The following is a 22132-nucleotide window of genomic DNA, read 5'->3' as shown; positions in this document are numbered from 1 at the left end:
AAACTATACTTAGTTTAGTGATGTCTTCTGACAACTCATCTGGCTGGAAACAGCATTACGATATCTCAAACGGTTCAGGAAATATCTGAGGCGGACAGTTTAGCTGAATCCCAGATGGTCGAATATTCCCGTGTTATTGTCGTGAACGTATATGGGAGAGGTTGAATGATAGTGCAACCATGACTCGGACGTCCATGCCTCATCGTAAAGACTTAAGTGGCCAGCTCGCCAGCTCTGTAAAATATAGGCGGCGATATGTAGCAGATCTGACGGCAGGCTACAATGCTGAAGCAGACACAAGTGTTTCAGAGCACACCGATCAGCATATATTGCTGAATGTGGGGCTCTGCAGCAGCCAGCTTATACGTGTTCCCATGTTGACCCAACGACATCATAAATTACGAGTGCGATGGGCACGGGATCAATAGAAATGTGTCGTAATGTTGGATGAATCACGTTTCTTGTTACATCGGGTCAATGGTCGCGACCAGATGCACCATTATTCCGGCGAAAAACTGCTCCAAACTTGCAACGCCCTCACGAACGCACGCTGCTGGCGGCGCTATTATAGTATTGGGGATTCTCAACTGGTCTTCCATGGGACCATTGGTTGTAATCCAAGACACCATGAGAACTGTGGACTACGTGAACATTATTGCGGACCACCTGCATCCCTCACGCTCGATATCTTCCCCGACAGTGTAGGTATCTCCCAGCAGGACGAATATCCGTGTCACAAAGCCGGAATCATACAATAATGATATGTGGAGCATTACACGTTGATGTCTTTGCCGCCGACCTCATCTGAAGCCGATCGAACATACCAGGGCCGCTATCAGACCCAACTCCACGCCCACAAACTACAGACCCGTAATATACCGCCTGTGAGTACACATGTGATGCCACTTACCTCTTGTGACACACCTAAGACTTGTCAAATTCCTGCCACGCGGAATCGCTAGTGCACTGCGTTCCAAAGATGGACCAACACGCTATTAATCGGCCAGTCGTAATGTTTTGGATTATCAGTGTATGGTCCTGTAGGAAAACATGGGTTGCATCAGGGCTGGGCTTAAGTATCTGGTGTCCTGATATCTGCCCACTGTAAAAATTAAAAGGACGAGGAATGCAGCATATTCCTCTTGGCTCCAGAATGGCGTGTGGATGGGCAGGTGTCGAGAAAGAAAGATTGACGGGTGATGATTTTATGGCTGCCTTGTCGAAGCGAGGTGTCGTGTTCCCCGCTCACACTAAAAACAGTTGTAACAGGATTAGGAACGTAGCAAATGTAAACTCAACTCGTTCTGATCGCCAGTGTGCTCCAGAGCGTCGTAGACGAAGGCGCCCAGGTTGATACTGTGTTTCTTGATTTCAGAAATGGATTTGATACAGTTCTGGATTGTGCTTTAGTGAAAAAACTGTTACCGTACTGAATACCGCACCTGACTTGTGACTGTATTCAGGCCTTCCTAGCAGACAGGACTCAACACGTCGCTCTTAACGGGTCGAAAACAACTGTGGTACAGGTACTTCGTAAAGTACCCACGGGGTTAGTACAGGGCCGTTACTACTCGTATGTGCATTGTACGTAAATGGTGTAGTCTGTAAAGACGGAAGATCCATGAGGCTGTCCGGGTATGATGCAGTTGTCTGCAGGAATGTTGTAACGCGAACGTGAAATGCCAGAAGATTGCAGAAGAACGACGATTGGTGATGGAGCAAGCAGTTGAAAATGAAATTTATTTAAAAATGAAGTGTTGCGCAAAAACAGGCATAGAGATCCAATATCAACGATAAATCACTGGAAGCAGTAACAGCAGTAAAGTATTTAGGAGTAACGTTCCGGAGCGGTCTAAAGTGGAATACCCGTATAAAAATAGTTTCCAGGAAAAGCAGATGCCAGGCTGATATTCAGTGAAAGGATCCATAGTAAAAGTAATTCGTACACGAAAGAAGCAGCTTTACAAAAAACTTGTTCGACCGTTTCTTTAGAATTGCTCATCGGCCTGGGAACCTTACCAGGCTTGGTTGATAGCGGAGATAGAACAAGTCCATTGAAGACCGTCGTGCTTCGTCACAAGTTCATTTGGTAAATGTGACAGAGTTACGGAGATGGTCAACAAACTACTGTGGCGGACGCTGCAAGAAAGCCGTTGTGCATCGTGGAGAGATTTAGTGCTGAACTTCCGAGAGTGTACGCTGTAAGAAGATCCCAGGAACTTTGTATTTCACCCCTCACCCCCCCCCCCCCCCCCCCCTCACCCGCGGCCGCCATCCCCCTCAGTCCCACATGTGTCTCGCAAAACGGTTACGACGAGAAATCAGGGAATAACAAGGCATACGGAAGCTTATCGATAGGAACTTTCCCAATGCATTATTCCCAAATGGAGGAGGGAAGGGTAGAAGGTATAGTGGTACCTCTGCCGAGACACCGTAAGGTGGCTTGTAGACTAAAAATGTAAAAAATGTTGGCGAGTGTCCTTCCGTCGGGAAAGTCGTGCAGTTTAGCAGATACGATGATTTTATTGCCTGCTGTGGCCAGGGATTTGTGGTGGGGGATTTATAGTTGTCTTGCAAAAAGCAGGTCTCAAGCAACAAGGTAAACATTACACTTTGCTTGATTGTAAAACAGTGTTATAAAGACAGAAAGTACTGAAATTACTGTGCAAGAGACATACTACACTTGCTACACACAGGAATGTACACTCATGTTCAGAAAACTGAAAACACCTTGAGCGAATAGATAATGATGATGATGATATTTGGTTTGTGGGGCGCTCGGTTATCAGCGCCCGTATAAATTCCCAACCTCTGCTCATTTCATCATCATGAATGATGATGAAATGATGAGGACAATACAAACACCCAGTCATCTCGTGGCAGGTGAAAATCCCTGACACCGCCGGGACCCTGTGCTCTGGAAGCGAGAACGCGACCGCGAGACCACGAGCTGTGGACTTTAGAGATAGGACATTCATATTCATAGGACATGTACATCAGTATTTTCTGTAGGACGTTCATATTCACAGGACATCAGTATTTTCTGCAGAAATGATTAGCATTTTAGTTATCTCTGTTCAGTATGCGTCCTGTTGCCAAGAAGTCACAGGGTCCACCACGGGCCCAGATAACTTGTTCCATCGATGCGTCTAAGAAGCAAAGGGTGTCCTGTGGATAGCCATCCACGCTGCATTCACCTGGTTCCAACGTCCATCTGGGGTGGTTGGCTTTGGGTCATAGTGCTGTACCCATCGCTTCACGATATAACCTACCCATTTTTGATTGGCGACAAGTCTGGTGACCTGGCGGGCCAGGTCAAAAGACTGACATCCTGTGACACCAGCAATGCACGTGTTCATGCAGCAACATGTGGTCGTGAATTGCCTTGCTGAAAAATGGCTTCTGGGGTGTTGTGCAGAAAAGATTTGGCTACGGGTCGCAGGATATCATTCACATAGGTCATGCTGGTTACAGGGCCCTGGACACGCACCACCTGTGATTTATGGATGTACCCAAAAGCATCCAACACCATTAGGCCTTGAGTTGGTGTTAATGTGTTGTGCGAATGCAATTACTGTGATGCGCTCCCCCTGTCTGCGGCGAACCAAAATGCGGCCATCATTTTCAAAAAAACAGAACCTGAACTCGTCCGAAATACTATCTGATGCCTTTCCCGCCCCCAGTGACGTCGTTCCATACACCATTGCCGTCTACCACGTTTCTGCACATTCGTCGAAGGTAGACAGAAAAGTGGACGACGCGTACGTAATCCATGCTGTAATAAACTGCGGCGGACTGATAACCCTGATGGTGTATGATGTGTTCCTCTGTTCCACTGTTGCGCCAGAGCAGAGGAGGACGCAGATCTAACCTGCATTGCCATTCGGATGAGGTGTCGATCTTCTCTTGACCCATCTCGTCGTGTTCTACGGCCTTCCGTGAACCATTCTGGAAACAATCGTTGCACTGCCGACACACTTCGTTCCACACGAACAGCAGTATCCCGGATGTACGCATCACATTCTCTCACGCCAATAAGGCGCTTTCTTTCCGACTCACTGGTTAGACGGTACGGTTTGCGTATACATCTGCGAGGCATACTACACATCTGCTGAAGTGTCACTGATCCATAACCTTCAGCTTATAGCGACAACGAGAGCCACAGGTACATTTTACCGGTAGGAGGTGTTGCGACGCAATTTCGAGTTTGACCTCGAACCTGCGGGCCGATATGGTCCAAATGCTAATAATTTCTGCAGAACATACTAATGTACAAGCCCTGTGAATATGAACGTCCTATCTCTAGTCGTTCAAGGTGTTCTGTTTTTTTCTGAACATTAGTGTATATCTTCCGAGTCAGAGCTTCGCTAATTACATATTGTGAAGACTGTTGTATGCCAGGCGTTTCGTGTGATTTACCTTGTTCTTTAACCCTTCAGAAAATCTGCTCAGAAAATATGATCGCGCATCTTGATTATAACTAACATTGGCACACTAGTGAAGATTCACACCCTAAAAGCATGCCATACATTACGTTACAATACGGATTAAAGATTAGTTCCATGTAATCGATATACACTCATGCTCATAAATTAAGGATAATGCCGATACATGGTGGAACAACGCTCTGGTGTGCGGTTTGCAGTTTTAAATCACCTCTGGGTATGACCATGCGGTGCATTTTACCTGCGGTCGTCGCACGGTGGCGCCAGCAGCAGTCCACATACGCAGACGTATGTTGGTGCAGCGAGTAAGTGTGCAGACGTTTTCAGACGTGCTAATATTGACTGTGTGTTGAAAATGGCTCAAACATATCGATGACGTTATGAGGGACAGAATACTAGGGCGACTGGAGGCTGGTCAAACACAGCAGGTCGTAGCACGGGCCCTCCGTGTGCCACAAAGTGTGATTTCAAGATTATGGCAACGATTCCAGCAGACAGGAAACGTGTCCAGGTCCTACAGCACGGGGCGTCCACAGTGTACAACACCACATGAAGACCAATATCTCACCATCAGTGCCCGCAGACGGCCACGGAGTACTGCAGGTAGCCTTGCTCAGGGCCTTATCGCAGCCACTGGAACAGTTGTTTCCAGACACACGGCCTACGACGACTGAACAGACATGGTTTATTCGCCCGGAGACCTGCAAAGTGCTTTCCACTGACCCCTGGTCACAGGACAGCCCGTAAAGCCTGGTGTCAAGCACACAGTACATGGTCATTGGAACAGTGGTCCCACGTTGTGTTCACGGACGAGTCCAGGTATAGTCTAAACATTGATTCTCGTTGGGTTTTCATCTGGCGTGAACCAGGAACCATATACCAACCCTTTAATGTCTGTATGGAGGTCGCGGTTTGATGGTGTGGGGTGGGATTATGATTGATGCATGAACACCCCTGCATGTCTTTCACAGAGGAACTGTAACAGGTCAAGTGTATCGGGACATCATTTTGCACCAGTATGTCCGCCTTTTCAGGGGTGGAGTGGGTTCCACCTTCCTCCCGATGGATCATAACGCACGGCCCCACCGAGCTGACGTCGTGGAGAAGTACCTTGAAACAGAAGATAACAGGCGAATGGAGTGGCTTGCCTGTTCTCCAGACCTAAACCCCATCGAGTACGTCTGGGATGCTCTCGGTCGAAGTGTCGCTGCACATCTTCAAACCCCTACGATACTTCAGGAGCTCCGACAGCCACTGGTGCAAGAATGGGAGGCTATACCCCAGCAGCTGCTCGACCACCTGATCCAATGTCAACCCGTTGTGTGGCCTGTGTACGTGTGCATGGTGATCATATCCCATACTGATGTCGGGGTATATGCGCAGGAAACCGTGGCGTTTTGTAGCACGTTTGTTTCGGGACGGTTTTCTCAACTTATCACCAATACTGTGGACATACAGATCTGTGTCGTGTGTGTTCCCTATGTGCCTATGCTATTAGCGCCAATTTTGAGTAGTGCCACGTTGTGTGGCACCACATTCTGCAATAATCCTTAATTTAAGAGCATGAGTGTAGTTAAAGGCGGGCCAGTATCCCGAATTTGGAAAACATGGAGAAAGGAATCACTTGTGGCCTTGTAAAAGGAAACAGCTCATTATTCACTTGAAATAACTTAGGGAACTGCAGAACATGTAAATCAGTATGAGGTGAGGAATTAGCCCTACTTTTCCTGAATAAATAAGTGCGCTATGACGACGATATATTCATTATACGGCGCCATGTTGTACGGCCGATAAGTGGTTTTCTTGTCGCCTCACTGCAAACCTCTCAGGAAGAAGGAAGGAAAACTACAGCTTAAGTCCTGACGACGATGTCGTAATTAGAGACGGAGAACAAGCCCCGGAAGCAGAAGGAAAATGGCCATGAGACTTCAAAAGAACCATCCCGTCATTCACCGTAAGCAATTCATGGAAATCTCAGAAAACATAAATCTGCATGTCCAGACAGGGATTTGAACGACTATTCCCGCGAGCATCTCAGAATGTAATGGAGACTGGAAAAAATCGCCCGTTAATCTCCCTTGACGACTTAGAAGAAATCGTTACGCATCATTGGCGATTTTTGCAGGAGGTCTAAAACCACCGTCCAGTCTCAGGAGAAAAATGTATAACGAGGACTGTTGGAAGTGTGAATGTAGGCGCGTAGCGGAGATGTGACGTCTGAAGTACATTCGCAGAGGTTCCATCTCCGGCGGAGATTGAAAAGGCTGTCGAGCCAGAGCAGCGACGGATGAGAATCTGCTGAGCAGAGCTTTTCTGCTTTCCTTCCACATATGCCCAAGGTAATGGACAGAGTCAGCAGGAATCTATGGAAATTCGACACGAAAAGCCTACGTCCTGGTGAAGGAAGGCAATGAGTGTCTCAGATCGGTGAAGACGATTGCGATTACAGTCTGTGAGCGCGTTAGAAGGCTCTGCATCTCAAGTATCTGTACGAAATTGAAGATGGATATGATCATATGTTCTTCATCACAATGTTCCTATAGCAGAAAAGGATCAGTAGTCACGGACAAAATCCGAACGTACAATGAACTATGGTCATAATGTAATCCATTTAAATAATGCAAACTTTGATTACCTGGGAAATCAGCACGATCCCTTGTACAGAGAAGCTGCTGGAATCATAAAAATACGGCCAGGAAAAAATTCAGAAGCAAGTGGTAAACTTGCTCTATTATCTATGTTGCGTTACGAGAGGTCGAGGAGGAAACTCCTCGCGTTGGATGTGTGTTTAGGGTCAAAAATTCATTTTCTTTTACATAATGACCTTCCAGTGTAGCGTACTCCGTTCAAAGATTTTCAGAGAGTAAATTTCATTCCGAGGTGCAGATGTGAAAGGTGTGCCGAATGACTGTTTACGATTTCACTGAGGTTCAAAACGTAATCCACCAACAAATTTCCTAAATATGAAAACAGACAGAAGAAAGATAGTGAATAGGATGGATGTTATGTTCCGACAATTCTTACTCAAATCCTTCAGTTTTCTCTCTGTCAAAACATCCTTGAGGGAGCCGGCCGGTGTGGCCGAGCGGTTCTAGGCGCTTCAGTCTGGAACCGCGCGACCGCTACGGTCGCAGGTTCGAATCCTGCCTCGGGCATGGATGTGTGTGATGTCCTTAGTTTGGTTAGGTTTAAGTAGTTCTAAGTTCTAGGGGACTGATGACCTCAGATGTTAAAGCCCCTAGTGCTCAGAACCATTTGAACCATCTTTGAGGGAAGACACAGTGTCGTGATGAAAGATCTTGGCCTGCATTCATTTATTTTGTTATCTAGTTGGTCTACAGGTGTTCCGTAGTACGTTCCTTCCGTCTCATAAGACGATGACGCCGTGGAGTCCAACTGACTTAATTGTGTGTCATTCTGGTGGGACCTCGATGCCCCATTGCACGATATCCCGACTCCGTCGTATTCGGTTCAGAATATCATGGCGCGTGCTTGCCAACAGTGTCGTGCTGGACAGTAGCTTGAGTGGTAGTGCACAGGGTGGCAGTACTCACCGAATTGGTCATCCCAGGGAAGTGCAGGCACACTGGCTGGTCGGGCCACGTCTTGCTGACGTAGAAGTGGAAGTCCCAGACGCGGTCGTTCATGTAGGTGCGCAGCGTCTGGTGGAACTGTGGACACACGGACAGCCGCTTCAGTTTGGGTCTGGCAGAGGCGGTCTACAGCTGCAACTAGCTACTGTGGTCGTTGTGGCGACGTGTAACTTGTAGGACAAAGTCACATAGCGATATCTTGTCTCAATATAAAATACTTACATAAAATATTCTTTCCTTTTACATGTTTTTTTTTTCGTTATTGAAGACTACGGTGCTTCAACTTGCATAACTTTTTACAACTGTGTTAAAATTGCGACAAAACAACGTAACATATGGGAATATTGTCATCCGAATTTCATCAGCTCACGATCCACATGAACTAAACGTAGCGAAAACCTACGTGTCGGGTGTTTATTCCAAAGAGCACTGGGTTTTAAAAAAGTTATTTCAAGGAACGGGTGAAAACGCCAACGAAAAAAAAATCCATTAACTGATGGATGAAATCTTGTAATTAATTTTCCCTTGTAATATTCAATATTGTCACTTCATTAACTTCTTAAGCCGCGCAAGGTGTAGCGCGGATATTAATAACCACGGTTAATTTTTGAAATATATCAGCGCAATAACTGAATATCACAGTTGTGGATTACGGCTATGGTTTGAAAAGTTCTCGGAACGGAATAGAAAAAATACTTACATCACTGAAACTTTTTTTATTTTTCAATGTACACTCCTGGAAATGGAAAAAAGAACACATTGACACCGGTGTGTCAGACCCACCATACTTGCTCCGGACACTGCGAGAGGGCTGTAAAAGCAATGATCACACGCACGGCACAGCGGACACACCAGGAACCGCGGTGTTGGCCGTCGAATGGCGCTAGCTGCGCAGCATTTGTGCACCGCCGCCGTCAGTGTCAGCCAGTTTGCCGTGGCATACGGAGCTCCATCGCAGTCTTTAACACTGGTAGCATGCCGCGACAGCGTGGACGTGAACTGTATGTGCAGTTGACGGACTTTGAGCGAGGGCGTATAGTGGGCATGCGGGAGGCCGGGTGGACGTACCGCCGAATTGCTCAACACGTGGGGCGTGAGGTCTCCACAGTACATCGATGTTGTCGCCAGTGGTCGGCGGAAGGTGCACGTGCCCGTCGACCTGGGACCGGACCGCAGCGACGCACGGATGCACGCCAAGACCGTAGGATCCTACGCAGTGCCGTAGGGGACCGCACCGCCACTTCCCAGCAAATTAGGGACACTGTTGCTCCTGGGGTATCGACGAGGACCATTCGCAACCGTCTCCATGAAGCTGGGCTACGGTCCCGCACACCGTTAGGCCGTCTTCCGCTCACGCCCCAACATCGTGCAGCCCGCCCCCAGTGGTGTCGCGACAGGCGTGAATGGAGGGACGATTGGAGACGTGTCGTCTTCAGCGATGAGAGTCGCTTCTGCCTTGGTGCCAATGATGGTCGTATGCGTGTTTGGCGCCGTGCAGGTGAGCGCCACAATCAGGACTGCATACGACCGAGGCACACAGGGCCAACACCCGGCATCATGGTGTGGGGAGCGATCTCCTACACTGGCCGTACACCACTGGTGATCGTCGAGGGGACACTGAATAGTGCACGGTACATTCAAACCGTCATCGAACCCATCGTTCTACCATTCCTAGACCGGCAAGGGAACTTGCTGTTCCAACAGGACAATGCACGTCCGCATGTATCCCGTGCCACCCAACGTGCTCTAGAAGGTGTAAGTCAACTACCCTGGCCAGCAAGATCTCCGGATCTGTCCCCCATTGAGCATGTTTGGGACTGGATGAAGCGTCGTCTCACGCGGTCTGCACGTCCAGCACGAACGCTGGTCCAACTGAGGCGCCAGGTGGAAATGGCATGGCAAGCCGTTCCATAGGACTACATCCAGCATCTCTACGATCGTCTCCATGGGAGAATAGCAGCCTGCATTGCTGCGAAAGGTGGATACACACTGTACTAGTGCCGACATTGTGCATGCTCTGTTGCCTGTGTCTATGTGCCTGTGGTTCTGTCAGTGTGATCATGTGATGTATCTGACCCCAGGAATGTGTCAATAAAGTTTCCCCTTCCTGGGACAATGAATTCACGGTGTTCTTATTTCAATTTCCAGGAGTGTAGTTTCTTTGTAGATTAATGCACTTCGTCCACCGATGTTCCAGTGCTTTGATCCTATCTCGAAAATGAGTTTCCTCCAGGCCTGCAAAACAGTTGTCAACTCCGGCTATCGATTCTTCGTTTGAAGTGAAAATTCGTCCACCAAGGAAAATTTTCAGTTTTGGGAAGAGATGGAAGTTTGACGGAGCCACATCAGGTGAACAAGGCGAGTGTGGCAACAATTCATACCTTAGTTCGTGTAATTTTGCCATGGCGACGGCACACGTGTGCGGGCGCGGATTGTCGCGATGGAAGATGACTTTCTTCCTTGCTAAACCTGGCCTTTTCTCGCGTATCTCTTGTTGCTATTTGTCCAGGAGGTTAGCATGGTATTCTCCAGTAATTGTTTGCCCAGTGGAGAGATAATCTACAAACATAATCTCCTTCGCATCCCAGAACACCGATGCCATGACCTTTCCCGCCGAAGAAATTATCTCTGCTTTCTTTGGTGGCAGAGAATCAGCATGTTCCCACAGCTACGAGTGTTGCTTTGTCCCTGGGGTATAGTAGTGCACCCAAGTTTAATCTGTGGTCACAAACCGGCGCAAAAAACCTTGTTCGTTTCTGCTAAAACGGGCCAAAGATTGTTCCGATATGTCCACTCTCAAGCGTTTTTGAAATAGCATCAAGACTCGCGGCACCCACCTTGCAGATAATTTTTTCATTTCTAATTCTTCAGTTAAAATGTGATCTACCATTTCAGATGACACCTGGCAAGCATGAGCAATTTTACGCACTTTCAATCGACGATCCTCCATGAACATTTTGTGAACTTTTGCTAAGATTTATGGAGTAGTGACAAACTTGGCCGACCACTGCGCGGATCATCATCTAAGCTCTCCCGACCAAATTTAAATTCATTTGTCCACTGGCAACAGTTGAATATGAAGGACCAGAGTCCCCCAGTATATTCTGGAAATAGGCATGAATGTCCTTTACTTTCATACCTTTGCTTACGAAGTACTTAGTCACTGCTCGAATCTCGACTTTGTCCATCTTCGCAGATCACTACGCGGGAACAACAACAGAGTCACATCACCGCCACAGCTCTCTTCCAAGAGCACTGACGTGGCACGTGCTTACAGGCAACAGTCCAATGAATATCACGTGAATAACTCGTTGCGCTAGCGCTGACCTCTCGTGTTGATTTCGAGAACTTTTCAAACCACCCTCGTACATTTAGAATGTTAATGGCAGGCTACCTCGGAATGAGAGCCATGTAATTCAGTGTTTTGTTGATAATTTGGACGTACTAAATGGAAGGAATTAAGTTTCAGACTCTGGTCAAAATAGTATTACGACAACCTAGTATGATGTACCGCCCTCGTTTACAATCGAAACAGTCAGGATTCTCTTGAGGATCGATGAATATACAGGCTGTCCGGGCTAGAGATAGAGAAAAACATTTTTTTGTATTTCAGTAGCTATTACGGTTTATAATTTTATTTTTCCAACATTGTACACAGAAGCTCAAACATTTATATACATGTTGTCACAGTTAAATGTGGGCAACATTTGTAGCTCGACAGATATTGATACATCACTTCTCGCCACATGTTCATAAGCATGGCTGATCTTACGGCCTCTACTGCGGCGTACTCATTTGCCTCAGATCTACCAGGTCTCAAACACTTGTTGTTTAAACAAAGTCTTGATAAACCCCATGCACTGAAGTCCAGCGGAGTCAGACTGGCAGACCGAAGGGACCAGGCAATGGGACTCCCCCGTTCCGATCCAAGGCTCAGGAAACTTCTCATGGATAATTGGGATAACATCGTCAAAATAGTGAGGTGGGGCACCATCCTGCTGGAAAATGACGTCGGGAGGCGTCTCTGGAACTATATAATTACCCAACGTGTCTAAATAAGTGTGCCCTGCCACTGGCGCGCATACGCCATGCGCCTCAGTGGCTGTTCATGAAATGACGCGGATCACATCTTGGACAGTGTCTCTGTCGATTGTGTATTTACGCAGCAACATAAGATGTCGAGTTCTTTTGTTGTAAAAATTTGTTTGTTTATGCCTCTAGCCCAGACACCCTGTGGTTGTCAACTGTATTTTGTATTATACCTTGCAAGAAACGGCATAGGGACGGATACTAGACGTGGGTACAACAACTGGTCCATTGCTGTTGGTATCACAGAACAGATAACAGCAGATTTAAAACGCTGTAAGTAGAAGGTGCGATAACTTAAGGGGAAGACTGCTACACATTTTCAAAAATATGTATGTGGACACACTTCTTGTTGCGTTAAATGTAGCCTAATAGTCGGACACCGCTGACATCTTTACATATTTCTTTTTTTCTGTATTCCAGGTTTTATGCTCCTTACATTTTTGAAACCTCTTCTCTCCGGATTTGCTTTTCTAGAAATAATTCCATGAATCTCGAATCTCTCTGAAACGGTTCATGGTGGCTTAGACTCTTATCTTTAAACAACAAAGCCAAGTGCGAGGTTTATTAAAGCAAATTGCAACAGATAAGAGTGCCTTTCTCATTAAAATGCACTGCCTGAGAAAAAAAAAAAGAAGAAGCACCCAGAAGCGGAGGAGGGAATGACATGACACTTCACCTTCGAGAGAGTATGTGACGTTATTCCAGTGATTACAAAATCCAGTCAAATTTACAACCCGCTTGGCAGTGTGAGCCCACTTATGAGTACAATGTGGCATCCCCGTGGCCTGGACACACCCAATGATGCGATTGGGAAGGGTGTCATTAAGCCGCTGTATTCTCCTCTGAGACGAGCAGGTTCCCAGCTATTATAATTGATATAATATTTTTAAACTTAAAACAAAATGTTATTACAATCTTCTAAAAACTTTTAGTATTTGCATTAGCTATTAGAAGTTTCTTTATTAGACGAGCACACACAGTCGTTTTCACTATGATTTAATCGAGTCTTCAGGAGAATACATCTGTGAAAAAATATAATATGAAGTCGAAGGTATCGTAATGGTAAAAATAAGACATTGAACCAGAAAGACAGGGGAACAAATATACACACAGCTAATTTAACGTTGGTTCGTTAAAAATACACGGTCTCCCAACTTTCGGATGGCGTTCGAATTGCCAGAACCGCCTAAATTGGATGATTACAAGATGAAACATCAAATATACCAATCAATGGGTAGCAGAAGCAGAAAGTGTACACGAACACCTGAGCACTGCAAGCCGCGTGTATGGACCAAAAAAAAGAATTTGAAGTAAGACACCAGAGGGAAACTATACGGAATGAACATGCGTTTGGATACAAAAATATAAAGACTCACGAGTGATGAAAAATCAACAGCTTGTCGCAAAAGTCAGACGTCACTATCCGGAAATAGGAAGGCCAGACCACGTAACAGCTCATTTGACATAAGAGAAATTGAAACTGCAGGTGCGCAGTGCGCCCGAGACAAGCGGCCAGCAAGTATGGAAATGGAAATTCAGGCGAAAGAAACGCGATTACGTACAAACCGGAGGCTGGAAACCGTTACACAATGAAGGAGGAAAGAGACAGTGAGTAATACAAGAAATACGTACCCCGTACCCTGTAATTGCCCTCTATGTATTTGTTATATTACTGTCCTTTTCCTCTGTTATATTGTAACAGTTCCCAGTCTTCGTACGTAATGGTGTTTCTACTACTGTCGTCTGTGCACCCTCTAGCTGTATACGTCTATGCTTTTTGCTAGTCGCTTCTCTCGGGCACACTACGCGACTGCAGTTTCCATAACTGTGTATGTCAAATGGGCTGTTAGGTAGCCTGTGCTTTCTGCTTCAGGATAGTCACGTCTCAACCATATGGCTTTTGCGAGAAGCTGTTGATTTTTCACCACTGGTACTCACCAGTGGTGAAAACAAGCTCATTCCGTATAGTTTTCCTCGGGGGTCTTACTTCAACCCCTTTTTTAGGTCCATATCCGAGGCTCGCAGTGTTGACGTACAATTTCTGCTCCTGCTACCCATTAGAATTTTTTATATTTCATCTTATAACCCATCCAGTTTATGTGGTTCTGGCAATTCGAGCGCCATCCGAAAGTTGGGAGGCCGTGTATTTTTAACGAACCACTCTTAAATTATTTATGAGAGTATTTGTTCCCCAGTCTTTCTGACGAATTGCCTTATTTTTACCATTATTATACCTCCTAATTCATATTATATTTTTTCATAGCTGCCATTGAATCATTGTGATACCTGTTGTGTACGATCCTGTAATAATGGAAGTACAAACAGCTAATGTGGCTATCATAAGTGTTTTGGAAAATTTTATAGGAATTTTAAAAATAGTTCTAGCATGTTTCCAAGTGTGGATACCAAAACCGTAAAATCATTTACTGTAATTGGTTCTTGATATTCTGGATAATGGCACAGAGCTGGAGTAGACATTCGAGTTGGTCCCACGCTTGTTCTATTGAGGACAGATTTGGATACCTCGGAGGCCACTGGAGTGTGTCAACATTTCGCGGTCAGTTCGTAGAGACGCGAACCATGTGTGCACGACCATTGTCCCGATGATAAATGGCACAGCGATGCTGTCACATATCACAGGTAAACGTAATAACGCTGAATGTCAGTGACGTACTGTTGTGCGGTCGAAAGTCCCTCAATCAGTACCAGCCGTGAGCTGAAGTCATACCCGATGGACGTGCCTCTACAAAACTTTGGAAGAATGGGATGTTTCCGCAGGTCGCCGCCATGCTAGCTAACGATGGTCACCTGGTACGTACGGAACTACGATTCATCGCTGGACATAGTGCCACGCCATTAATCGGCGGTCCATGTTTCGTGGTCACACACCACTCCACACGAAGCAATCTCCGTTCTGGTGTTACTGGCAGCCTATGTGTGACACAGTAATTCCCTAGGCCTGCGGCTAGTTGTTTCCGACCAATGGTGTAGGATGATACAGAACGTTACATGTAGTTCATTACTTGCTCTTGGTAAAATCGCTACGCGGTCTAAGGCTTCCGTTCAGTCACCCGTTGACCAGTATGGTTTGGCAGTAGAAGATAACAAACGATGGCCGAAGTTTTAAATTCCACGTTTAAAAAATTTTTCACGCAGGAGAATCGTACAAACGTACCGTCGTTTGACCATCGCACAGAGTCTTACCTATGGATGACATAGTAATAAAGATCCCTGGCGAGGAGAAACAACTGAAAGTGTTGAAAACAAATAAGTCGCCAGGTCAGAATGGAATCTTAATTCGGTTTTACAAAGAGTACTCTACGTCACTGGTCCCTTACTTAGTTTGCATTTATCGCGAATCTCTCGACCAGCACAAAGTGCCAAGCAACTGAAAAAAGCGCAGGTGACTGCTATATAACAAGAGTAAAGGAATGGACCCGCAAAACTGCAGACCAATATCCTTAACATTAGTTTACTGCAGAATTCTAAAGCTTATTCTGAGTTGCAATATAATAAAATAATACAATGCTTTACATAGCATCGCTCGTGTGGCACTCAGCTTGCTCTTTTCTCACATGATATACTGCAAATTACGGACAGAGAGCAACAGGCTGAGTCAATATTTCTAGGTTTCCCAAAAGCATTCGACACGATACCCTATTGAAGACTGTTAACGAAGGTACGAGCATGTGGAATAGTCTCCCAGATATACTTCCTAAGTAAAAGAGCCCAGTATGTTGCCCGGCGGCAAGTGTTCATCGGAGACAGGGGTAATAACATCAGGGGTGCCCCAGGGAAAAGTGATAGGACCGTTGCTATTTTCTGTAGACATAAATGATCTAACAGACGGGGTGGGCAGCAATTTGCGGTTGTTCGCTGATGATGCTCTGTTGTACAGAAAGGTATCGATGATAAGTGACTGTAGGTTGCTACAAGATGACCTATGTTGTGATGAATGGAAGCTGGATGCTAACGAAGGAAAGTTTAAGTTAATACGGATGAGTAGGAAAAACAAATTTGTTATGTTCCGATACAGCATTAGTACTGTCCTGCTTGACACAGTCAAGTCGTTTATATATCCTGACGTAACATTGCGAAGCGATATGAAATAGAACGCGCATGTGAGCATTGTCGTGGCGAAGGCGAATGGTCGACTTCGGTATATTGGGAGAATTTTAGTAAAATGTGCTTAATCTGTAAAGGACACAGCATACTGAACGCTAGTGCGATCTGTTCTTGAGTACTGGTCGACTGTGTGGGATGCGCACGAGATCAGGTTGAAAGAAGACATAGAAGCAGTTCAGAGGCGAGCTGTTAGATTTGTTACGGGTAGGTTCGATCAGCGTGCAAGTATTATAGATTTGTTTCGGGAACTCAAGTGGGAATCCCTGGAGGGAAGAACACATTCATTTCGAAGAACACTACTAGAGAGCCTGCATTTAAAACTGACTGCAGAACGACCCTACTACTGCCAACATACGTTTCGTGTAGAGACCACGAAGATAAGATACGAGAAATTGGGGCTCATACGGGGGAATATAAACAGTCGTTTTTCCTTCGCTCCATCTGCGAGTGGAACAAGACAGGAAACGATAAGTTGTGGTATTGGGTATGCTCCGCCACGCACCGCATGGTGGCTTGCGGAGTAGGTATGTAGATGGAGATAGGCCTAGATGTGAAGCGGTACAATAAAACAATGCACTTGGTGCACAATCCTACCGTGTAGTGGTCAGATATGGTCGATTGGAACCTTTCCAACGCATATGGCTGCCACTGTCACAACTCAATGCCTTGCAGTTCTAAATACGAGGGCCGTTCAGAAAGTAACCTCCGGTTGATTTAAAAAAATACACCAAGTTAAATAAAAATATTTTAATATATACATCTTACAACTACATCTTTGCACTATTTTTCTAAATAGTCTCCATAGCGATTGAGGCACTTATCGTATCTCTTCACAAGCTTTGAAATTCCTTCTGCATAAAAATCACCCGCTTGTGCCTGGAGCCAGCCTGTGACCTCATCTTTGAGCTCTTCGTTGTCATCAAACCGCTGTGACCCGAGCCATTTCTTAAAATGCATGAAGAGGTGATAATCACTTGGCGCCAGGTCTGGGCTGTAAGGTGGATGGTTGATAACGTCCCACTTGAAGGACTCAAGAAGGGCCGTTGTTCTGCGAGCAGAGTGAGGACGGGCGTTATCGTGCAAAAAAACGATACCGGAAGTCAGCATACCACGGCGTTTGTTCTGTATAGCCCGTCGTAACTTTTTTATTGTTTCACAGTACACGTCTTGATTAATGGTCGTACCACGTTCCATGAATTCAACCAACAACACCCCTTTGGCATCCCAAAACACCGTTGCCATCAGTTTTCTGGCAGAAAAATCTTGCGAGGCTTTTCTTGGTTTGGTAGGCGAATTTGAATGTGCCCACATCTTTGATTGTTCTTATGTCTCAGGGTTCACGTACTTAATCCAGGTTTCGTCACTGGTCACGATTCTGTTTAACAATGGTTCTCCTTCGTCCTCATAACGTGACAGAAAGTCTAATGCAGAGGCCATTCTTTGAGTTTTGTGGTGGGCACCCATCGTGCACAGAACTTACGGTAACCCAATCTTGCTGTCACTATCTCGTACAAGAGAGTCTTAGAAATCTGTGGAAAACCAGTAGACAACTCCGACATTGAGAAACGTCGATTTTCATGAACTTTTGCATCAACTGTCTGAACGAGTTCGTCAGTCACCAATGATGGTCTACCACTCCTCTCTTCATCATGAACGTTTTCTCGTCCACTTTTAAATAAACGTACCCATTCACGGACAACTCCTTCACTCATAACTCTTGGTCCGTACACGGCACAAAGCTCACCATGAATAGCTGCTGCAGAATATCCTTTGGCTGTAAAAAACCTTACGACAGCACGCACTTCACATTTGGTGGGGTTTTCTATTGCAGCACACATTTCAAACTGCCACAAAAACTAAACTAGCGCAGGTACGACGTTCACTCGACCACGGCTTGATGCCGACTGACCTGTTGAGTGCGTCGGAGGTTACTTTCTGAACCGCCCTCGTATTATACGAATAGACCATCCGGGCAAATGCAGACTCACAACGGCACTCCTTTCCGTACTATGTCAGTTGCTGATATCGCTGTCCTCGACGAGTTCGTGGCGTTTTTCTGTCCTTCGCAATGATCACTCATCTGACGCTGTTCACGTTTATACAGTATGTTCCACTAGGCCTCGTATATGTCACATGGCGCACTTCGACGACGACTTGAGTTTTCTTGAGTTAATGGCACCCAGTCTTCCCAAGTTGTCACCCATCCAATTACTAACATTGCCCTGGTAATAATACTTAAAAAAAATCATTTACGCACTCGGGTGACCGTTCCACGTGTCACAGAGAATTGCGACTGTGATAATTTATATACCTGCTGATCATGAGAACATGTATGAAGTTACAGTGACATTCTACCATGTGTTCTGGGTACTTCTCTGTCAGGCAATTCGGGAGGGAAACTGCGTAATCAGCGATATAAATACTGAAGTAATCTGAAAAATATCCCTTTTTTTCTAAGCGAGAAGAGAGGGGGAACAGAGAAACCGAAGAGGTAACGTAGGGAGGCTGCAGTTCGTGACACATTGTGACGAAGATTACAGGATACATTGATCAAGAATAGATACTGCATTTCGCAGATTCTTTCCGTAACATTTGTTTCTGCAGACAGATTAGAATATGTAAAAATAAAACCGTTGTACATATAAAAAGTAAAAATGACATTCGTAGGCTCGTTAACATTAATAGATCGTTCGTATACAGAGTGGCGCATTTAAAAAATAGCTCGCCTCCCCTTTGAATGTGAATACACTATTTCGGTTTCTAAAATAAACAACTAAAGCAATGGACAGCTTTACGGTTAACCTTCTGTCGGCATTTCACTTTATCTCGTCAGTGAAGTTACACGTTTCTCTTTGCGGTCTGCAGAATGACTTTCTCGATAGAAGAAAGAATTGAAATTGTGGAAGTATATGTGAAAACAGGTTCGATTAATTAAACTCGCGAAATTTTCATGTCATGTATCCGGATAGAGGACTACCGACAAAGAGAGCAATACAGAATGTGTATAAAAATTGGTGCACCTATAGATCTGTGCAAAATGCAAAACGACATAGAGTTCCCTCAGTTCGCACACCAGAAATTCTTGCAGACATTCGCCGAAGACTTACTCAGAGCGCAAAGAAGTCTACACGTGAAGTGGCCCAACAGTCGCATGTAAGTAGAAGGAGTTGCCATCGGATATTGAATAGTCTTAATTTGAAACCACACCTTGTGACGGTTGTGTGACAGTTACGGGAAGATGACAGAAAAGTGTAGATTACTGCACGTGGCTTCTGAATAACATCAACGATGGTTTATTAGAACCTTTCCATTACATCATGAGTGATGATGCATGCTTTCATCTTTCCAGTCATGTGAATTCACAGAACGAGGGGTACTGGGCAATGGAGAACCCTAACATTGTGTGTCAGCAACCGCTCCGTAATGAAGAAATCGGTATTAGATGCGGTGTAACAGGAACGTGCATCTGATATGTTTTGACACTGCATATATGGAAATTTTTGATACATTTTGTGCTCGACTTACTGGATATGGAAGACAATACTGCTTCTTCCAGCAAGATAGGGCAACATTCCACACGTCTAAGGTATCCCTGTAAAGAGTCCATGATGTCTTCACTGAGGAACGAACTGTCAGCAAGCATTTATGGCCACCACGTTCGCCGGATCTACCAACATGTGATTTTTTTCCTGTGGGGACACTTGAGGAGGGGTATCTGAATATGATTAGACACGTAAAATTGTGTATCGATGTTGCAGGGGGCCACTTTCAGCATCTTCTATAAACTTATTTTTCATTGTAAATAAATGGTAAGTCCATTTCAGCTCTTCGTTTCTGTAATTTCATTGCATTTCCTTTATACTTACAAAGGCTACTTTTATCTGCGCCACACTGTACTGCAGATTAAACATTCAAAAGTGATAAAGTTAATTAACTACACATGAACTACAGTAGTAACTTCAGATTTCAGAACTGCAGTCGTATCAGAAAATAAATCAGTTATTCATTTTGAAGTGATAAGCGTGATGTGTGTGAAGGAGTATATGACTGTCTCTATATTATTCTCGTTTTCGAAACATGATGAACACTCACCAAATTACTATTTATTTGGAGAGATGCCATTCTGTCATCCCATTTTCAATTACATATCTCTGCGAATTGTGTAAATTTTGTAGTTTTCGTCAGATTTTCTCGGCGTAATTGATTTATAGTGTGTTTTTTTATGTTCTTCTGAATTTGTGTGTAAAAGTGTAATTAACAACTCGGCTGCATGTTTTATAGCAACCCACAAATTTGTTTAATTTGTTTCCATGTTGTAATTGTAGTTTTGACAAAATGAATGAGTGAAGTGGAATATTGATGTTACTTTTTTAAAGTACTGTTCAGTATCCGTCCTGTTACTGTATTCATTGCCTGCCACAATTCTAGCACCCAGGCTATTGCCTGAATTGTCGTGATGTAGGCTCTTCACATGGCCCAATGAGAAACAGTTCGTCGGCGTTGTGTCTAGTGACAAGATACGAGACTCTCACGACTAAGCCATCACTGTCGTAGCTACACGTCCAGCTGGCCCATAACATAAAATGTGAAGAGGAAGCAGCAGTCACTATCAGTGAATGGGTACGCTTAGACTGAAAAAAAAATCATCTACAGAGACAGTTGGAGGAGCAAACAGAGCCCAATGCAGTAATGCGTCGGAGAGTCATTGTAAAACTTGAATGGCTTGTACCAAACCGCTTAGCAACATCCCTAACAGCTTCTGACAGTTCGTCAACAAAGTTCATACTCGTCCACTTTAAATAAGAAAGTCCAAGTGTTATACTGTGAAAGGATCTTGTTTATTATTGGTGTTTAAACTTAGAATAACAAAAATTTGTTCGTTTGTATAAAACTTTTTTTGAAATCAGAAGAACAAATCTTGGTTTTAGGTTTAACGGATATGCGAGACGATATGGTGGAGAAAAGATTGCTGTGACATTGTTATGGAGGATGTACAAATTCCACATTTTATAGCGATACACCTTTACAGTGCGTATGTAACACTAGAGCGTTCAAATGGAGGGATACGTATGATGAAAGTGAGCTCTGTCGACAAACTTCGAAAGTTGCTCAGAAATGTTGCTAAAATGTTATGAGACAAGGAACATATGACCCCTGACTCATTACTACGGCACTTATTCTGTGTTATAGCATTAAAAATGAAAAGTCAATGATGTTCATCCTCCGTCGTTCGTTGCAGAACATCAGAATCACGCTTTCGTGGTATTCAGTATTAATTTTCATGTATTATATTCGTAATGTAAATAAAAATTGTTGGAATCCATCAAGGAGTGTTTATTTTTGTGACAAAACAAAAATGTAATTGTAATCATCGCCTTCTGAAATGTCTACTGCAATATAATAAATAACTGAACAATGATAGGGAACATGCAAACAAAAATAATTACAAAATTTGCATGATAAATGAAATGACCCTAGGACAAGTCTGTACTGTTCAATACGTACTGTTTCTATGAATCGGCTGTTCGAAATGTCGAGCGCCACCGTCAGGACAAACCGTACCTCTGCACTTGAAGGGCTGCTCTCGCCCTTAACGCTTCATCAGCTGGGCCCTCGGCTTCGGCCTCTTCTACATCCTAGCGGCCAGCCCCGTGGTAGTGTTGACTACAGTCTCGCAAAACAACTTCTTCATACAACCCTAGAAGAAAAATCCATTGCCGTCACATATGGTGGCAATGTGACATGATCTCCACAAGTAGTCCACCTGAGGCCAATCAGGGCATCAAGTCTATTCGCCAACCGGCATTATTAAAGTACATGACCCTGTTTTGCAGATAGTACAGTGCTAAAAACAAACACATTGTTTAAAATGTACAAAAA

The 22132-nt window shown here is 44.8% G+C and overlaps 1 protein-coding gene across 1 annotated transcript in view; it reads right to left on the bottom strand.

Annotated features, from left to right (window-relative positions):
• The window catches only part of LOC126456322 (uncharacterized), a 653934-nt gene that overhangs the window by 170300 nt on the left and 461502 nt on the right, over positions 1-22132 (bottom strand). The window contains exon 5 of the mRNA XM_050092109.1: positions 8000-8116. Within this exon, the coding sequence (XP_049948066.1) occupies positions 8000-8116 (117 nt within the window). The remainder of the gene's footprint in view (positions 1-7999; positions 8117-22132) is intronic.

Source organism: Schistocerca serialis, chromosome 1 (genome assembly GCF_023864345.2).
Source record: "Schistocerca serialis cubense isolate TAMUIC-IGC-003099 chromosome 1, iqSchSeri2.2, whole genome shotgun sequence".
In the NCBI taxonomy this organism is placed as follows: Eukaryota; Metazoa; Arthropoda; class Insecta; order Orthoptera; family Acrididae; genus Schistocerca; species Schistocerca serialis.
The sequence above is the reverse complement of the archived record's forward strand: the minus strand, read 5'-3'. Positions and strand labels throughout refer to the sequence as shown.